A 19,153-nucleotide genomic window follows, 5' to 3' on the forward strand; every position below is an offset into this window, starting at 1 on the left:
CATTTAAAAGACAATTTCCCTTTGAAACTTAAAAATCGTTTTTCTCAAAAACTATAAGGTCCTTTCGGAAAAAAAATAGTTTCCTCTTATACCCACACCCCCACCCCCCCCTGTCCACATACCCTGAAAATTTGGTCTATGTTACATGTAAGGAGGCTTTGCAAAGCAGGAAAGTTCGGGTCCCCATTGACTTCCATTATGTTCGGTGTTCGGCACGAACGTACCGAACATCGGGACACCGTTCGGCCGAACGTTCTCGAACCCGAACATCTGGATGTTCGCCCATCACTAGTGCCCACATTTATGCACCTGGTTAATTTTGTTTAAACAATGATTGCACACTTTCTGTAAATCCAATAAACGTTATTTCACATCTCAGACATCACTGAGTGTGTCTCCTATATGATATATTTAACTGACATTTTTATCATAACAACCAACGATTTATACAGGAAAATCATGACTATTAACAAGGTTGCCCACACTTTTGCATCCCACTGAAGGCGTCAGTGAAATATTGGCTTTGGTTACTTACCTTCGAAGCAGTTGCGAGCGCTGTTAACCGAGGCAGAGTTGTATTCTGGCGTGTCTATAGGCAAGTTCATGCAGGCTTCCACGTCTGTGTATGTCGATTTAATAAAACCAGTTAGGCCAACCTGGCGAATAAATTTGTCCCGCTCACATTCACAATCGCTCATAACGCATATGGAATCCGGATAATTCAGACCTCCACAAACCATCTGCAAAAATAGAAAAACATCATAAAGATCAGCTTATCCCAGAAATAACGATCCTGCTGCAGCAGAGCAGACCTGAGCCAGGCTGAGATCATCAGTGACCTTCCTGCTGCCTGCAAACAGCTGTCACTATAGCAGTGAGAGCCAGTGTCACTATAGCAGTGAGCCGGTGTCACTATAGCAGTGAGAGCCAGTGTCACTATAGCAGTATGCCAGTGTCACTATAGCAGTGAGCCAGTGTCACTATAGCAGTGTGCCAGTGTCACTATAGCAGCGAGCCAGTGTCACTATAGCAGTGAGACCTTGTCACTATAGCAGCGAGCCAGTGTCACTATAGCAGTGAGCCAGTGTCACTATAGCAGTGAGCCAGTGTCACTATAGCAGTGAGCCAGTGTCACTATAGCAGTGAGACCTTGTCACTATAGCAGTGAGCCAGTGTCACTATAGCAGTGAGACCTTGTCACTATAGCAGTGAGACCTTGTCACTATAGCAGTAAGTCAGTGTCACTATAGCAGCGAGCCAGTGTCACTATAGCAGTGAGACCTTGTCACTATAGCAGTGAGTCAGTGTCACTATAGCAGCGAGCCAGTGTCACTATAGCAGTGTGCCAGTGTCACTATAGCAGTGAGCCCGTGTCACTATAGCAGTGAGGCAGTGTCACTATAGCAGTGAGGCAGTGTCACTATAGCAGTGAGCCAGTGTCACTATAGCAGTGAGCCAGTGTCACTATAGCAGTGAGCCAGTGTCACTATAGCAGCGAGCCAGTGTCACTATAGCAGTGAGCCAGTGTCACTATAGCAGTGAGCCAGTGTCACTATAGCAGTGAGACCTTGTCACTATAGCAGCGAGCCAGTGTCACTATAGCAGTGAGCCAGTGTCACTATAGCAGTGAGCCAGTGTCACTATAACAGTGAGCCAGTGTCACTATAGCAGTGAGCCAGTGTCACTATAGCAGTGTGCCAGTGTCACTATAGCAGTGAGCCCGTGTCACTATAGCAGTGAGCCAGTGTCAGTATAGCAGTGTGCCAGTGTCACTATAGCAGTGAGCCCGTGTCACTATAGCAGCGAACCAGTGTCACTATAGCAGTGAGCCAGTGTCACTATAGCAGTGAGCCCGTGTCACTATAGCAGTGAGCCAGTGTCACTATAGCAGTGAGCCAGTGTCACTATAGCAGCGAGCCAGTGTCATTATAGCAGTGAGCCAGTGTCACTATAGCAGCGTGCCAGTGTCACTATAGCAGTGAGCCAGTGTCACTATAGCAGTGAGCCAGTGTCACTATAGCAGTGAGCCAGTGTCACTATAGCAGTGAGCCAGTGTCACTATATCAGTGAGCCAGTGTCACTATAGCACTGAGCCAGTGTCACTATAGCAGCGTGCCAGTGTCACTATAGCAGTGAGCCAGTGTCACTATAGCAGTGAGCCCGTGTCACTATAGCAGTGAGCCAGTGTCACTATAGCAGTGAGCCAGTGTCACTATAGCAGTGAGCCAGTGTCACTATAGCAGTGAGCCAGTGTCACTATAGCAGTGAGCCAGTGTCACTATAGCAGTGAGCCAGTGTCATTATAGTAGTGAGCCAGTGTCACTATAGCAGTATGCCAGTGTCACTATAGCAGCGAGCCAGTGTCACTATAGCAGTGAGCCAGTGTCACTATAGCAGTGAGCCTGTGTCACTATAGCAGTGAGCCAGTGTCACTATAGCACTGAGCCAGTGTCACTATAGCAGTGAGCCAGTGTCATTATAGTAGTGAGCCAGTGTCACTATAGCAGTATGCCAGTGTCACTATAGCAGCGAGCCAGTGTCACTATAGCAGTGAGCCAGTGTCACTATAACAGTGAGCCAGTGTCACTATAGCAGTGAGCCAGTGTCATTATAGTAGTGAGCCAGTGTCACTATAGCAGTATGCCAGTGTCACTATAGCAGCGAGCCAGTGTCACTATAGCAGTGAGCCAGTGTCACTATAACAGTGAGCCAGTGTCACTATAGCAGTGAGGCAGTGTCACTATAGCAGTGAGCCAGTGTCACTATAGCAGTGAGCCAGTGTCACTATAGCAGCGAGCCAGTGTCACTATAGCAGTGAGCCAGTGTCAGTATAGCAGTGAGCCAGTGTCATTATAGTAGTGAGCCAGTGTCACTATAGCAGTGAGTCAGTGTCACTATATCAGTGAGCCCGTGCCACTATAGCAGTGAGCCAGTGTCACTATAGCAGTGAGCCAGTGTCACTATAGCAGTGAGCCAGTGTCACTATAGCACTGAGCCAGTGTCACTATAGCAGTGAGCCAGTGTCACTATAGCAGCGAGCCAGTGTCATTATAGCAGTGAGCCAGTGTCATTATAGCAGTGTGCCAGTGTCACTATAGCAGTGAGCCAGTGTCACTATAGCAGTGAGCCAGTGTCACTATAGCAGTGTGCCAGTGTCACTATAGCAGTGAGCCAGTGTCACTATAGCAGTGAGCCAGTGTCACTATAGCAGTGAGCCAGTGTCACTATAGCAGCGAGCCAGTGTCACTATAGCAGCGAGCCAGTGTCATTATAGCAGTGAGCCCGTGTCACTATAGCAGCGAGCCAGTGTCACTATAGCAGTGTGCCAGTGTCACTATAGCAGTGTGCCAGTGTCACTATAGCAGTGAGCCCGTGTCACCATAGCAGTGAGCCAGTGTCACTATAGCAGTGAGCCTGTGTCACTATAGCAGCGAGCCAGTGTCACTATAGCAGTGAGCCAGTGTCACTATAGCAGTGAGCCAGTGTCACTATAGCAGTGATCCAGTGTCACTATAGCAGTGAGCCAGTGTCACTATAGCAGTGAGCCAGTGTCACTATAGCAGCGTGCCAGTGTCACTATAGCAGTGAGCCAGTGTCACTATAGCAATGAGCCAGTGTCACTATAGCAGCGAGCCAGTGTCACTATAGCAGCGAGCCAGTGTCATTATAGCAGTGAGCTAGTGTCACTATAGCAGCGAGCCAGTGTCACTATAGCAGTGTGCCAGTGTCATTATAGCAGTGAGCCAGTGTCACTATAGCAGTGTGCCAGTGTCATTATAGCAGTGAGCCAGTGTCACTATAGCAGTGAGCCAGTGTCACTATAGCAGTGTGCCAGTGTCATTATAGCAGTGAGCCAGTGTCACTATAGCAGTGAGCCAGTGTCACTATAGCACTGAGCCAGTGTCACTATAGCAGTGAGCCAGTGTCACTATAGCAGCGAGCCAGTGTCATTATAGCAGTGAGCCAGTGTCACTATAGCAGTGAGCCAGTGTCACTATAGCAGTATGCCAGTGTCACTATAGCAGTGAGCCAGTGTCACTATAGCAGTGAGCCAGTGTCACTATAGCAGTGAGCCAGTGTCACTATAGCAGCGAGCCAGTGTCACTATAGCAGTGAGCCCGTGTCACTATAGCAGTGAGCCAGTGTCACTATAACAGTGAGCCAGTGTCATTATAGCAGTGAGCCCGTGTCACTATAGCAGTGAGCCAGTGTCACTATAGCAGCGAGCCAGTGTCACTATAGCAGTGAGCCCGTGTCACTATAGCAGTGAGCCAGTGTCACTATAACAGTGAGCCAGTGTCACTATAGCAGTGAGCCCGTGTCACTATAGCAGTGAGCCAGTGTCATTATAGCAGTGAGCCCGTGTCACTATAGCAGTGAGCCAGTGTCACTATAACAGTGAGCCAGTGTCATTATAGCAGTGAGCCAGTGTCACTATAGCAGTGAGCCAGTGTCACTATAGCAGTGAGCCAGTGTCACTATAGCAGTGTGCCAGTGTCACTATAGCAGCGAGCCAGTGTCACTATAGCAGTGAGCCAGTGTCACTATAGCAGCGAGCCAGTGTCATTATAGCAGCGAGCCAGTGTCACTATAGCAGTGTGCCAGTGTCACTATAACAGTGAGCCAGTGTCAGTATAGCAGTGAGCCAGTGTCACTATAGCAGCGAGCCAGTGTCACTATAGCAGTGTGCCAGTGTCACTATAGCAGTGAGCCCGTGTCACCATAGCAGTGAGCCAGTGTCACTATAGCAGTGAGCCTGTGTCACTATAGCAGTGATCCAGTGTCACTATGGCAGTGAGCCAGTGTCACTATAGCAGTGAGCCCGTGTCACCATAGCAGTGAGCCAGTGTCACTATAGCAGTGAGCCAGTGTCACTATAGCAGTGAGAGCCAGTGTCACTATAGCAATGAGCCAGTGTCACTATAGCAGTGAGCCAGTGTCATTATAGCAGTGAGCTAGTGTCACTATAGCAGTGAGCCAGTGTCAGTATAGCAGTGAGCCAGTGTCACTATAGCAGTGAGCCAGTGTCACTATAGCAGTGAGCCAGTGTCAGTATAACAGTGAGCCAGTGTCACTATAGCAGTGAGCCAGTGTCACTACAGCAGCGAGCCAGTGTCACTATAGCAGTGAGCCAGTGTCACTATAGCAGTGAGCCAGTGTCAGTATAGCAGTGAGCCAGTGTCACTATAGCAGTGAGCCCGTGTCACTATAGCAGTGAGCCAGCGTCACTATAGCAGTGAGCCAGTGTCATTATAGCAGTGAGCCAGTGTCACTATAGCAGTGAGCCAGTGTCACTATAGCAGTGAACCAGTGTCACTATAACAGTGAGCCAGTGTCACTATAACAGTGAGCCAGTGTCACTATAGCAGTGAGCCAGAGTCACTATAGCAGTGTGCCAGTGTCACTATAGCAGTGAGCCAGTGTCACTATAGCAGTAAGCCAGTGTCACTATAGCAGTGAGCCGTGTCACTATAGCAGTGAGAGCCAGTGTCACTATAGCAGTGAGCCAGTGTCACTATAGCAGCGTGCCAGTGTCACTATAGCAGTGAGCCAGTGTCACTATAGCAGTGAGCCAGTGTCACTATAGCAGTGAGCCAGTGTCACTATAGCAGTGAGCCAGTGTCACTATAGCAGTGAGACCTTGTCACTATAGCAGCGAGCCAGTGTCACTATAGCAGTGAGACCTTGTCACTATAGCAGTGAGACCTTGTCACTATAGCAGGGAGCCAGTGTCACTATAGCAGTGAGCCAGTGTCACTATAGCAGTGTGCCAGTGTCACTATAGCAGTGAGCCCGTGTCACTATAGCAGTGAGGCAGTGTCACTATAGCAGTGAGGCAGTGTCACTATAGCAGTGAGCCAGTGTCACTATAGCAGTGAGCCAGTGTCACTATAGCAGCGAGCCAGTGTCACTATAGCAGTGAGCCAGTGTCACTATAGCAGTGAGCCAGTGTCACTATAGCAGTGAGACCTTGTCACTATAGCAGCGAGCCAGTGTCACTATAGCAGTGAGCCAGTGTCACTATAGCAGTGAGCCAGTGTCACTATAGCAGTGAGCCAGTGTCACTATAGCAGTGATCCAGTGTCACTATAGCAGTGTGCCAGTGTCACTATAGCAGTGAGCCAGTGTCACTATAGCAGTGAGCCAGTGTCACTATAGCAGTGAGCCAGTGTCACTATAGCAGCGAGCCAGTGTCACTATAGCAGTGAGCCAGTGTCACTATAGCAGTGAGCCAGTGTCACTATAACAGTGAGCCAGTGTCACTATAGCACTGAGCCAGTGTCACTATAGCAGTGAGCCAGTGTCATTATAGTAGTGAGCCAGTGTCACTATAGCAGTATGCCAGTGTCACTATAGCAGCGAGCCAGTGTCACTATAGCAGTGAGCCAGTGTCACTATAACAGTGAGCCAGTGTCACTATAGCAGTGAGCCAGTGTCATTATAGTAGTGAGCCAGTGTCACTATAGCAGTATGCCAGTGTCACTATAGCAGCGAGCCAGTGTCACTATAGCAGTGAGCCAGTGCCACTATAACAGTGAGCCAGTGTCACTATAGCAGTGAGGCAGTGTCACTATAGCAGTGTGCCAGTGTCACTATAGCAGTGAGCCAGTGTCACTATAGCAGCGAGCCAGTGTCACTATAGCATTGAGCCAGTGTCAGTATAGCAGTGAGCCAGTGTCATTATAGTAGTGAGCCAGTGTCACTATAGCAGTGAGCCAGTGTCACTATATCAGTGAGCCCGTGCCACTATAGCAGTGAGCCAGTGTCACTATAGCAGTGAGCCAGTGTCACTATAGCAGTGAGCCAGTGTCACTATAGCACTGAGCCAGTGTCACTATAGCAGCGAGCCAGTGTCACTATAGCAGCGAGCCAGTGTCATTATAGCAGTGAGCCAGTGTCATTATAGCAGTGTGCCAGTGTCACTATAGCAGTGAGCCAGTGTCACTATAGCAGTGAGCCAGTGTCACTATAGCAGTGTGCCAGTGTCACTATAGCAGTGAGCCAGTGTCACTATAGCAGTGAGCCAGTGTCACTATAGCAGTGAGCCAGTGTCACTATAGCAGTGAGCCAGTGTCACTATAGCAGCGAGCCAGTGTCATTATAGCAGTGAGCCCGTGTCACTATAGCAGTGAGCCCGTGTCACTATAGCAGCGAGCCAGTGTCACTATAGCAGTGTGCCAGTGTCACTATAGCAGTGTGCCAGTGTCACTATAGCAGTGAGCCCGTGTCACCATAGCAGTGAGCCAGTGTCACTATAGCAGTGAGCCTGTGTCACTATAGCAGTGATCCAGTGTCACTATAGCAGCGAGCCAGTGTCACTATAGCAGTGAGCCAGTGTCACTATAGCAGTGAGCCAGTGTCACTATAGCAGTGATCCAGTGTCACTATAGCAGTGAGCCAGTGTCACTATAGCAGTGAGCCAGTGTCACTATAGCAGCGTGCCAGTGTCACTATAGCAGTGAGCCAGTGTCACTATAGCAGTGAGCCAGTGTCACTATAGCAGCGAGCCAGTGTCACTATAGCAGCGAGCCAGTGTCATTATAGCAGTGAGCTAGTGTCACTATAGCAGCGAGCCAGTGTCACTATAGCAGTGTGCCAGTGTCATTATAGCAGTGAGCCAGTGTCACTATAGCAGTGTGCCAGTGTCATTATAGCAGTGAGCCAGTGTCACTATAGCAGTGAGCCAGTGTCACTATAGCAGTGTGCCAGTGTCATTATAGCAGTGAGCCAGTGTCACTATAGCAGTGAGCCAGTGTCACTATAGCACTGAGCCAGTGTCACTATAGCACTGAGCCAGTGTCACTATAGCAGCGAGCCAGTGTCATTATAGCAGTGAGCCAGTGTCACTATAGCAGTGAGCCAGTGTCACTATAGCAGTATGCCAGTGTCACTATAGCAGTGAGCCAGTGTCACTATAGCAGTGAGCCAGTGTCACTATAGCAGTGAGCCAGTGTCACTATAGCAGCGAGCCAGTGTCACTATAGCAGTGAGCCCGTGTCACTATAGCAGTGAGCCAGTGTCACTATAACAGTGAGCCAGTGTCATTATAGCAGTGAGCCCGTGTCACTATAGCAGTGAGCCAGTGTCACTATAGCAGCGAGCCAGTGTCACTATAGCAGTGAGCCCGTGTCACTATAGCAGTGAGCCAGTGTCACTATAACAGTGAGCCAGTGTCACTATAGCAGTGAGCCCGTGTCACTATAGCAGTGAGCCAGTGTCATTATAGCAGTGAGCCCGTGTCACTATAGCAGTGAGCCAGTGTCACTATAACAGTGAGCCAGTGTCATTATAGCAGTGAGCCAGTGTCACTATAGCAGTGAGCCAGTGTCACTATAGCAGCGAGCCAGTGTCATTATAGCAGCGAGCCAGTGTCACTATAGCAGTGTGCCAGTGTCACTATAACAGTGAGCCAGTGTCAGTATAGCAGTGAGCCAGTGTCACTATAGCAGCGAGCCAGTGTCACTATAGCAGTGTGCCAGTGTCACTATAGCAGTGAGCCCGTGTCACCATAGCAGTGAGCCAGTGTCACTATAGCAGTGAGCCTGTGTCACTATAGCAGTGATCCAGTGTCACTATAGCAGTGAGCCAGTGTCACTATAGCAGTGAGCCCGTGTCACCATAGCAGTGAGCCAGTGTCACTATAGCAGTGAGCCAGTGTCACTATAGCAGTGAGAGCCAGTGTCACTATAGCAATGAGCCAGTGTCACTATAGCAGTGAGCCAGTGTCATTATAGCAGTGAGCTAGTGTCACTATAGCAGTGAGCCAGTGTCAGTATAGCAGTGAGCCAGTGTCACTATAGCAGTGAGCCAGTGTCACTATAGCAGTGAGCCAGTGTCAGTATAACAGTGAGCCAGTGTCACTATAGCAGTGAGCCAGTGTCACTACAGCAGCGAGCCAGTGTCACTATAGCAGTGAGCCAGTGTCACTATAGCAGTGAGCCAGTGTCAGTATAGCAGTGAGCCAGTGTCACTATAGCAGTGAGCCCGCGTCACTATAGCAGTGAGCCAGCGTCACTATAGCAGTGAGCCAGTGTCATTATAGCAGTGAGCCAGTGTCACTATAGCAGTGAGCCAGTGTCACTATAGCAGTGAACCAGTGTCACTATAACAGTGAGCCAGTGTCACTATAACAGTGAGCCAGTGTCACTATAGCAGTGAGCCAGTGTCACTATAGCAGTGTGCCAGTGTCACTATAGCAGTGAGCCAGTGTCACTATAGCAGTAAGCCAGTGTCACTATAGCAGTGAGCCCGTGTCACTATAGCAGTGAGAGCCAGTGTCACTATAGCAGTGAGCCAGTGTCACTATAGCAGCGTGCCAGTGTCACTATAGCAGTGAGCCAGTGTCACTATAGCAGTGAGCCAGTGTCACTATAGCAGTGAGCCAGTGTCACTATAGCAGTGAGCCAGTGTCACTATAGCAGTGAGACCTTGTCACTATAGCAGCGAGCCAGTGTCACTATAGCAGTGAGACCTTGTCACTATAGCAGTGAGACCTTGTCACTATAGCAGGGAGCCAGTGTCACTATAGCAGTGAGCCAGTGTCACTATAGCAGTGTGCCAGTGTCACTATAGCAGTGAGCCCGTGTCACTATAGCAGTGAGGCAGTGTCACTATAGCAGTGAGGCAGTGTCACTATAGCAGTGAACCAGTGTCACTATAGCAGTGAGCCAGTGTCACTATAGCAGCGAGCCAGTGTCACTATAGCAGTGAGCCAGTGTCACTATAGCAGTGAGCCAGTGTCACTATAGCAGTGAGACCTTGTCACTATAGCAGCGAGCCAGTGTCACTATAGCAGTGAGCCAGTGTCACTATAGCAGTGAGCCAGTGTCACTATAGCAGTGAGCCAGTGTCACTATAGCAGTGAGCCAGTGTCACTATAGCAGTGATCCAGTGTCACTATAGCAGTGTGCCAGTGTCACTATAGCAGTGAGCCAGTGTCACTATAGCAGCGAGCCAGTGTCACTATAGCAGCGAGCCAGTGTCACTATAGCAGTGAGCCAGTGTCACTATAGCAGTGAGCCAGTGTCACTATAACAGTGAGCCAGTGTCACTATAGCAGTGAGCCAGTGTCACTATAGCAGTGTGCCAGTGTCACTATAGCAGTGAGCCAGTGTCACTATAGCAGTGTGCCAGTGTCAGTATAGCAGTGTGCCAGTGTCACTATAGCAGTGAGCCCGTGTCACTATAGCAGCGAACCAGTGTCACTATAGCAGTGAGCCAGTGTCACTATAGCAGTGAGTCAGTGTCACTATAGCAGCGGGCCAGTGTCACTATAGCAGTGAGTCAGTGTCATTATAGCAGAGAGCCCGTGTCACTATAGCAGTGAGCCAGTGTCACTATAGCAGTGAGCCAGTGTCACTATAGCAGTGAGCCAGTGTCACTATAGCAGTGAGCCAGTGTCACTATAGCAGTGAGCCAGTGTCACTATAGCAGTGAGCCAGTGTCACTATAACAGTGAGCCAGTGTCACTATAGCAGTGAGCCAGTGTCACTATAGCAGTGAGCCAGTGTCACTATAGCAGCGAGCCAGTGTCATTATAGCAGTGAGCCAGTGTCACTATAGCAGTGTGCCAGTGTCGCTATAGCAGTGAGCCCGTGTCACTATAGCAGTGAGCCAGTGTCACTATAGCACTGAGCCAGTGTCATTATAGCAGTGAGCCAGTGTCACTATAGCAGTGAGCCAGTGTCACTATAGCAGTGAGCCAGTGTCACTATAGCAGCGAGCCAGTGTCATTATAGCAGTGAGCCAGTGTCACTATAGCAGTGTGCCAGTGTCACTATAGCAGTGAGCCCGTGTCACTATAGCAGTGAGCCAGTGTCACTATAGCACTGAGCCAGTGTCATTATAGCACTGAGCCAGTGTCACTATAGCAGTATGCCAGTGTCACTATAGCAGCGAGCCAGTGTCACTATAGCAGTGAGCCAGTGTCACTATAACAGTGAGCCAGTGTCACTATAGCAGTGAGCCAGTGTCACTATAGCAGTGAGCCAGTGTCACTATAACAGTGAGCCAGTGTCACTATAGCAGTGAGCCAGTGTCACTATAGCAGTGAGCCAGTGTCACTATAGCAGTGAGCCCGTGTCACTATAGCAGTGAGCCAGTGTCACTATAGCAGTGTGCCAGTGTCACTATAGCAGTGAGCCCGTGTCACTATAGCAGTGAGCCAGTGTCACTATAGCACTGAGCCAGTGTCATTATAGCAGTGAGCCAGTGTCACTATAGCAGTGAGCCAGTGTCACTATAGCAGTGAGCCAGTGTCACTATAGCAGCGAGCCAGTGTCATTATAGCAGTGAGCCAGTGTCACTATAGCAGTGTGCCAGTGTCACTATAGCAGTGAGCCCGTGTCACTATAGCAGTGAGCCAGTGTCACTATAGCACTGAGCCAGTGTCATTATAGCACTGAGCCAGTGTCACTATAGCAGTATGCCAGTGTCACTATAGCAGCGAGCCAGTGTCACTATAGCAGTGAGCCAGTGTCACTATAACAGTGAGCCAGTGTCACTATAGCAGTGAGCCAGTGTCATTATAGTAGTGAGCCAGTGTCACTATAACAGTGAGCCAGTGTCACTATAGCAGTGAGCCAGTGTCACTATAGCAGTGAGCCAGTGTCAGTATAGCAGTGAGCCAGTGTCACTATAGCAGCGAGCCAGTGTCATTATAGCAGTGAGCCAGTGTCACTATAGCAGTGAGCCAGTGTCACTATAGCAGCGAGCCAGTGTCATTATAGCAGTGAGCCCGTGTCACTATAGCAGTGAGCCCGTGTCACTATAGCAGCGAGCCAGTGTCACTATAGCAGTGTGCCAGTGTCACTATAGCAGTGTGCCAGTGTCACTATAGCAGTGAGCCCGTGTCACCATAGCAGTGAGCCAGTGTCACTATAGCAGTGAGCCTGTGTCACTATAGCAGTGATCCAGTGTCACTATAGCAGTGTGCCAGTGTCACTATAGCAGTGAGCCAGTGTCACTATAGCAGTGAGCCAGTGTCACTATAGCAGTGAGCCTGCGTCACTATAGCAGTGAGCCAGTGTCACTATAGCAGCGAGCCCGTGTCACTATAGCAGCGAGCCCGTGTCACTATAGCAGTGTGCCAGTGTCACTATAGCAGTGTGCCAGTGTCACTATAGCAGTGAGCCCGTGTCACCATAGCAGTGAGCCAGTGTCACTATAGCAGTGAGCCTGTGTCACTATAGCAGTGAGCCAGTGTCACTATAGCAGTGAGCCCGTGTCACTATAGCAGTGAGCCAGTGTCACTATAGCAGTGAGCCAGCGTCACTATAGCAGTGAGAGCCAGTGTCACTATAGCAATGAGCCAGTGTCACTATAGCAGCGAGCCAGTGTCACTATAGCAGCGAGCCAGTGTCATTATAGCAGTGAGCTAGTGTCACTATAGCAGTGAGCCAGTGTCACTATAGCAGTGAGCCAGTGTCACTATAGCAGTGAGAGCCAGTGTCACTATAGCAATGAGCCAGTGTCACTATAGCAGCGAGCCAGTGTCACTATAGCAGCGAGCCAGTGTCACTATAGCAGTGAGCCAGTGTCACTATAGCAGTGAGCCAGTGTCAGTATAACAGTGAGCCAGTGTCAGTATAACAGTGAGCCAGTGTCACTATAGCAGTGAGAGCCAGTGTCACTATAGCAGTGAGACCTTGTCACTATAGCAGCGAGCCAGTGTCACTATAGCAGTGAGACCTTGTCACTATAGCAGTGTGCCAGTGTCACTATAGCAGTGAGCCAGTGTCACTATAGCAGTGTGCCAGTGTCACTATAGCAGCGAGCCAGTGTCACTATAGCAGTGAGACCTTGTCACTATTAGAGTTGGGCCGAACCTCCGATTTTAGGTTCGCGAACCGGGTTCGCGAACTTTCGCGGAAGGTTCGGTTCGCGTTAAAGTTCGCGAACCGCAATAGACTTCAATGGGGATGCGAACTTTGAAAAAAAAAAAAATTATGCTGGCCACAAAAGTGATGGAAAAGATGTTTCAAGGGGTCTAACACCTGGAGGGGGGCATGGCGGAGTGGGATAGATGCCAAAAGTCCCCGGGAAAAATCTGGATTTGACGCAAAGCAGCGTTTTAAGGGCAGAAATCACATTGAATGCTAAATGACAGGCCTAAAGTGCTTTAAAACATCTTGCATGTGTATACATCAATCAGGTAGTGTAATTAAGGTACTGCTTCACACTGACACACCAAACTGTTCACTGAACAGAACAGGTATGCAGTGGCGGGTTCACTGAACAGGTATGCAGTGGCAGGATCAATGAACAGGTATGCAGTGGCAGGATCAATGAACAGGTATGCAGTGGCAGGATCAATGAACAGGTATGCACTGGCAGGATCACTGAACAGGTATGCAGTGGCAGGATCAATGAACAGGTATGCACTGGCAGGATCACTGAACAGGTATGCAGTGGCAGGATCAATGAACAGGTATGCAGTGGCAGGATCACAGTACAGGTATGCAGTGGGCTGAGGGCTCACTGAACAGAACAGGTATGCAGCCAGGAAGAAGTTAAGCCTAACTAATCTTTCCCTATGAGAGACTGCAGCAGCTCGCCCTACTCTCACTAATGCAGGCACACGAGTGGCCATAACGGCCGCCGCTGCCTGCCTTATATAAGGGGGGGTGGGGCTCCAGGGGCTAGTGTAGCCTAATTGGCTACACTGGGCCTGCTGACTGTGATGTAGAGGGTCAAAGTTGACCCTCAGGTGCATTATGGGGCGAACCGATTTTTTGCGAACTTTTGCCGCAAAACGTTCGCGTGCGACACCCGCACGCGAACCACCTAAGTTCGCGCGAACCACGTTCGCCGGCGAACCGTTCGGCCCAACTCTAGTCACTATAGCAGCGAGCCAGTGTCACTATAGCAGTGAGCCAGTGTCACTATAGCAGTGAGCCAGTGTCATTATAGCAGTGAGCTAGTGTCACTATAGCAGTGAGCCTGTGCCACTATAGCAGTGAGCCAGTGTCACTATAGCAGTGAGCCAGTGTCACTATAGCAGTGAGCCAGTGTCAGTATAACAGTGAGCCAGTGTCACTATAGCAGTGAGAGCCAGTGTCACTATAGCAGTGAGACCTTGTCACTATAGCAGCGAGCCAGTGTCACTATAGCAGTGAGACCTTGTCACTATAGCAGTGTGCTAGTGTCACTATAGCAGTGAGCCAGTGTCACTATAGCAGTGTGCCAGTGTCACTATAGCAGCGAGCCAGTGTCACTATAGCAGTGAGACCTTGTCACTATAGCAGCGAGCCAGTGTCACTATAGCAGTGAGCCAGTGTCACTATAGCAGTGAGCCAGTGTCACTATAGCAGTGAGCCAGTGTCACTATAGCAGTGAGACCTTGTCACTATAGCAGCGAGCCAGTGTCACTATAGCAGTGAGACCTTGTCACTATAGCAGTGAGACCTTGTCACTATAGCAGGGAGCCAGTGTCACTATAGCAGTGTGCCAGTGTCACTATAGCAGTGAGCCCGTGTCACTATAGCAGTGAGGCAGTGTCACTATAGCAGTGAGGCAGTGTCACTATAGCAGTGAGCCAGTGTCACTATAGCAGTGAGCCAGTGTCACTATAGCAGCGAGCCAGTGTCACTATAGCAGTGAGCCAGTGTCACTATAGCAGTGAGCCAGTGTCACTATAGCAGTGAGACCTTGTCACTATAGCAGCGAGCCAGTGTCACTATAGCAGTGAGCCAGTGTCACTATAGCAGTGAGCCAGTGTCACTATAGCAGTGAGCCAGTGTCACTATAGCAGTGAGACCTTGTCACTATAGCAGCGAGCCAGTGTCACTATAGCAGTGAGCCAGTGTCACTATAGCAGTGAGCCAGTGTCACTATAACAGTGAGCCAGTGTCACTATAGCAGTGAGCCAGTGTCACTATAGCAGTGTGCCAGTGTCACTATAGCAGTGAGCCCGTGTCACTATAGCAGTGAGCCAGTGTCAGTATAGCAGTGTGCCAGTGTCACTATAGCAGTGAGCCCGTGTTACTATAGCAGCGAACCAGTGTCACTATAGCAGTGAGCCAGTGTCACTATAGCAGTGAGCCCGTGTCACTATAGCAGTGAGCCCGTGTCACTATAGCAGTGAGCCAGTGTCACTATAGCAGTGAGCCAGTGTCACTATAGCAGTGAGCCAGTGTCACTATAGCAGCGAGCCAGTGTCATTATAGCAGCGAGCCAGTGTCACTATAGCAGCGTGCCAGTGTCACTATAGCAGTGAGCCAGTGTCACTATAGCAGTGAGCCAGTGTCACTATAGCAGTGAGCCAGTGTCACTATAGCAGTGAGCCAGTGTCACTATATCAGTGAGCCAGTGTCACTATAGCACTGAGCCAGTGTCACTATAGCAGCGTGCCAGTGTCACTATAGCAGTGAGCCAGTGTCACTATAGCAGTGTGCCAGTGTCACTATAGCAGTGAGCCCGTGTCACTATAGCAGTGAGCCAGTGTCACTATAGCACTGAGCCAGTGTCACTATAGCAGTGAGCCAGTGTCATTATAGTAGTGAGCCAGTGTCACTATAGCAGTATGCCAGTGTCACTATAGCAGTGAGTCTGTGTCACTATAGCAGTGAGCCAGTGTCACTATAGCAGCGTGCCAGTGTCACTATAGCAGTGAGCCAGTGTCACTATAGCAGTGTGCCAGTGTCACTATAGCAGTGAGCCCGTGTCACTATAGCAGTGAGCCAGTGTCACTATAGCACTGAGCCAGTGTCACTATAGCAGTGAGCCAGTGTCATTATAGTAGTGAGCCAGTGTCACTATAGCAGGGAGCCAGTGTCACTATAGCAGTGAGTCTGTGTCACTATAGCAGTGAGCCAGTGTCACTATAGCAGTGAGCCAGTGTCACTATAGCAGTGAGCCAGTGTCACTATAGCAGCGAGCCAGTGTCATTATAGCAGTGAGCCAGTGTCACTATAGCAGTGAGCCAGTGTCACTATAGCAGTGAGACCTTGTCACTATAGCAGCGAGCCAGTGTCACTATAGCAGTGAGCCAGTGTCACTATAGCAGTGAGCCAGTGTCACTATAGCAGTGAGCCAGTGTCACTATAGCAGTGAGACCTTGTCACTATAGCAGCGAGCCAGTGTCACTATAGCAGCGAGCCAGTGTCACTATAGCAGTGAGCCAGTGTCACTATAGCAGTGAGCCAGTGTCACTATAACAGTGAGCCAGTGTCACTATAGCAGTGAGCCAGTGTCACTATATCAGTGTGCCAGTGTCACTATAGCAGTGAGCCCGTGTCACTATAGCAGTGAGCCAGTGTCAGTATAGCAGCGTGCCAGTGTCACTATAGCAGCGAGCCCGTGTCACTATAGCAGCGAACCAGTGTCACTATAGCAGTGAGCCAGTGTCACTATAGCAGTGAGCCCGTGTCACTATAGCAGTGAGCCAGTGTCACTATAGCAGCGAGCCAGTGTCACTATAGCAGCGAGCCAGTGTCACTATAGCAGCGAGCCAGTGTCATTATAGCAGCGAGCCAGTGTCACTATAGCAGCGTGCCAGTGTCACTATAGCAGTGAGCCAGTGTCACTATAGCAGTGAGCCAGTGTCACTATAGCAGTGAGCCAGTGTCACTATAGCACTGAGCCAGTGTCACTATAGCAGCGTGCCAGTGTCACTATAGCAGTGAGCCAGTGTCACTATAGCAGTGAGCCCGTGTCACTATAGCAGTGAGCCAGTGTCACTATAGCAGTGAGCCAGTGTCACTATAGCAGTGAGCCCGTGTCACTATAGCAGTGAGCCAGTGTCACTATAGCAGTGAGCCAGTGTCACTATAGCAGTGAGCCAGTGTCACTATATCAGTGAGCCAGTGTCACTATAGCACTGAGCCAGTGTCACTATAGCAGCGTGCCAGTGTCACTATAGCAGTGTGCCAGTGTCACTATAGCAGTGAGCCAGTGTCACTATAGCAGTGAGCCCGTGTCACTATAGCAGCGAGCCAGTGTCACTATAGCAGCGAGCCAGTGTCACTATAGCAGCGAGCCAGTGTCACTATAGCAGCGAGCCAGTGTCATTATAGCAGCGAGCCAGTGTCACTATAGCAGCGTGCCAGTGTCACTATAGCAGTGAGCCAGTGTCACTATAGCAGTGAGCCAGTGTCACTATAGCAGTGAGCCAGTGTCACTATATCAGTGAGCCAGTGTCACTATAGCACTGAGCCAGTGTCACTATAGCAGCGTGCCAGTGTCACTATAGCACTGAGCCAGTGTCACTATAGCAGCGTGCCAGTGTCACTATAGCAGTGAGCCAGTGTCATTATAGTAGTGAGCCAGTGTCACTATAGCAGTATGCCAGTGTCACTATAGCAGCGAGCCAGTGTCACTATAGCAGTGAGCCAGTGTCACTATAACAGTGAGCCAGTGTCACTATAACAGTGAGCCAGTGTCATTATAGTAGTGAGCCAGTGTCACTATAGCAGTATGCCAGTGTCACTATAGCAGCGAGCCAGTGTCACTATAGCAGCGAGCCAGTGTCACTATAACAGTGAGCCAGTGTCACTATAGCAGTGAGCCAGTGTCACTATAGCAGTGAGCCAGTGTCACTATAGCAGTGAGCCAGTGTCAGTATAGCAGCGAGCCAGTGTCATTATAGCAGTGAGCCAGTGTCACTATAGCAGTGAGCCAGTGTCACTATAGCAGCGAGCCAGTGTCATTATAGCAGTGAGCCAGTGTCACTATAGCAGTGAGCCCGTGTCACTATAGCAGCGAGCCAGTGTCACTATAGCAGTGTGCCAGTGTCACTATAGCAGTGTGCCAGTGTCACTATAGCAGTGAGCCCGTGTCACCATAGCAGTGAGCCAGTGTCACTATAGCAGTGAGCCTGTGTCACTATAGCAGTGAGCCAGTGTCACTATAGCAGTGTGCCAGTGTCACTATAGCAGTGAGCCCGTGTCACTATAGCAGCGAACCAGTGTCACTATAGCAGTGAGCCAGTGTCACTATAGCAGTGAGCCCGTGTCACTATAGCAGTGAGCCAGTGTCACTATAGCAGCGAGCCAGTGTCACTATAGCAGCGAGCCAGTGTCACTATAGCAGCGAGCCAGTGTCAGTATAGCAGTGAGCCAGTGTCACTATAGCAGTGAGCCTGTGTCACTATAGCAGTGATCCAGTGTCACTATAGCAGTGTGCCAGTGTCACTATAGCAGTGTGCCAGTGTCACTATAGCAGTGAGCCCGTGTCACTATAGCAGCGAACCAGTGTCACTATAGCAGTGAGCCAGTGTCACTATAGCAGTGAGCCCGTGTCACTATAGCAGTGAGCCAGTGTCACTATAGCAGTGAGCCAGTGTCACTATAGCAGCGAGCCAGTGTCACTATAGCAGTGAGCCCGTGTCACCATAGCAGTGAGCCAGTGTCATTATAGCAGTGAGCCAGTGTCACTATAGCAGTGAGCCAGTGTCATTATAGCAGCGAGCCAGTGTCACTATAGCAGCGTGCCAGTGTCACTATAGCAGTGAGCCAGTGTCACTATAGCAGTGAGCCAGTGTCACTATAGCAGTGAGCCAGTGTCACTATAGCACTGAGCCAGTGTCACTATAGCAGCGTGCCAGTGTCACTATAGCAGTGAGCCAGTGTCACTATAGCAGTGAGCCCGTGTCACTATAGCAGTGAGCCAGTGTCACTATAGCAGTGAGCCAGTGTCACTATAGCAGTGAGCCCGTGTCACTATAGCAGTGAGCCAGTGTCACTATAGCAGTGAGCCAGTGTCACTATAGCAGTGAGCCAGTGTCACTATATCAGTGAGCCAGTGTCACTATAGCACTGAGCCAGTGTCACTATAGCAGCGTGCCAGTGTCACTATAGCAGTGTGCCAGTGTCACTATAGCAGTGAGCCAGTGTCACTATAGCAGTGAGCCCGTGTCACTATAGCAGCGAGCCAGTGTCACTATAGCAGCGAGCCAGTGTCACTATAGCAGCGAGCCAGTGTCACTATAGCAGCGAGCCAGTGTCATTATAGCAGCGAGCCAGTGTCACTATAGCAGCGTGCCAGTGTCACTATAGCAGTGAGCCAGTGTCACTATAGCAGTGAGCCAGTGTCACTATAGCAGTGAGCCAGTGTCACTATATCAGTGAGCCAGTGTCACTATAGCACTGAGCCAGTGTCACTATAGCAGCGTGCCAGTGTCACTATAGCACTGAGCCAGTGTCACTATAGCAGC

General features: G+C 49.9%; 1 protein-coding gene across 1 annotated transcript in view; it reads right to left on the reverse strand.

The window, feature by feature from the left end:
* LOC137542185 (tyrosinase-like) overlaps window positions 1-19,153 on the reverse strand; it is a 299,951-nt gene that overhangs the window by 57,849 nt on the left and 222,949 nt on the right. Inside the window, exon 3 of the mRNA XM_068263912.1 lies at window positions 536-740. Within this exon, the coding sequence (XP_068120013.1) occupies window positions 536-740 (205 nt within the window). The remainder of the gene's footprint in view (window positions 1-535; window positions 741-19,153) is intronic.

This window comes from Hyperolius riggenbachi, chromosome 2 (genome assembly GCF_040937935.1).
Source record: "Hyperolius riggenbachi isolate aHypRig1 chromosome 2, aHypRig1.pri, whole genome shotgun sequence".
Taxonomy (NCBI): Eukaryota; Metazoa; Chordata; class Amphibia; order Anura; family Hyperoliidae; genus Hyperolius; species Hyperolius riggenbachi.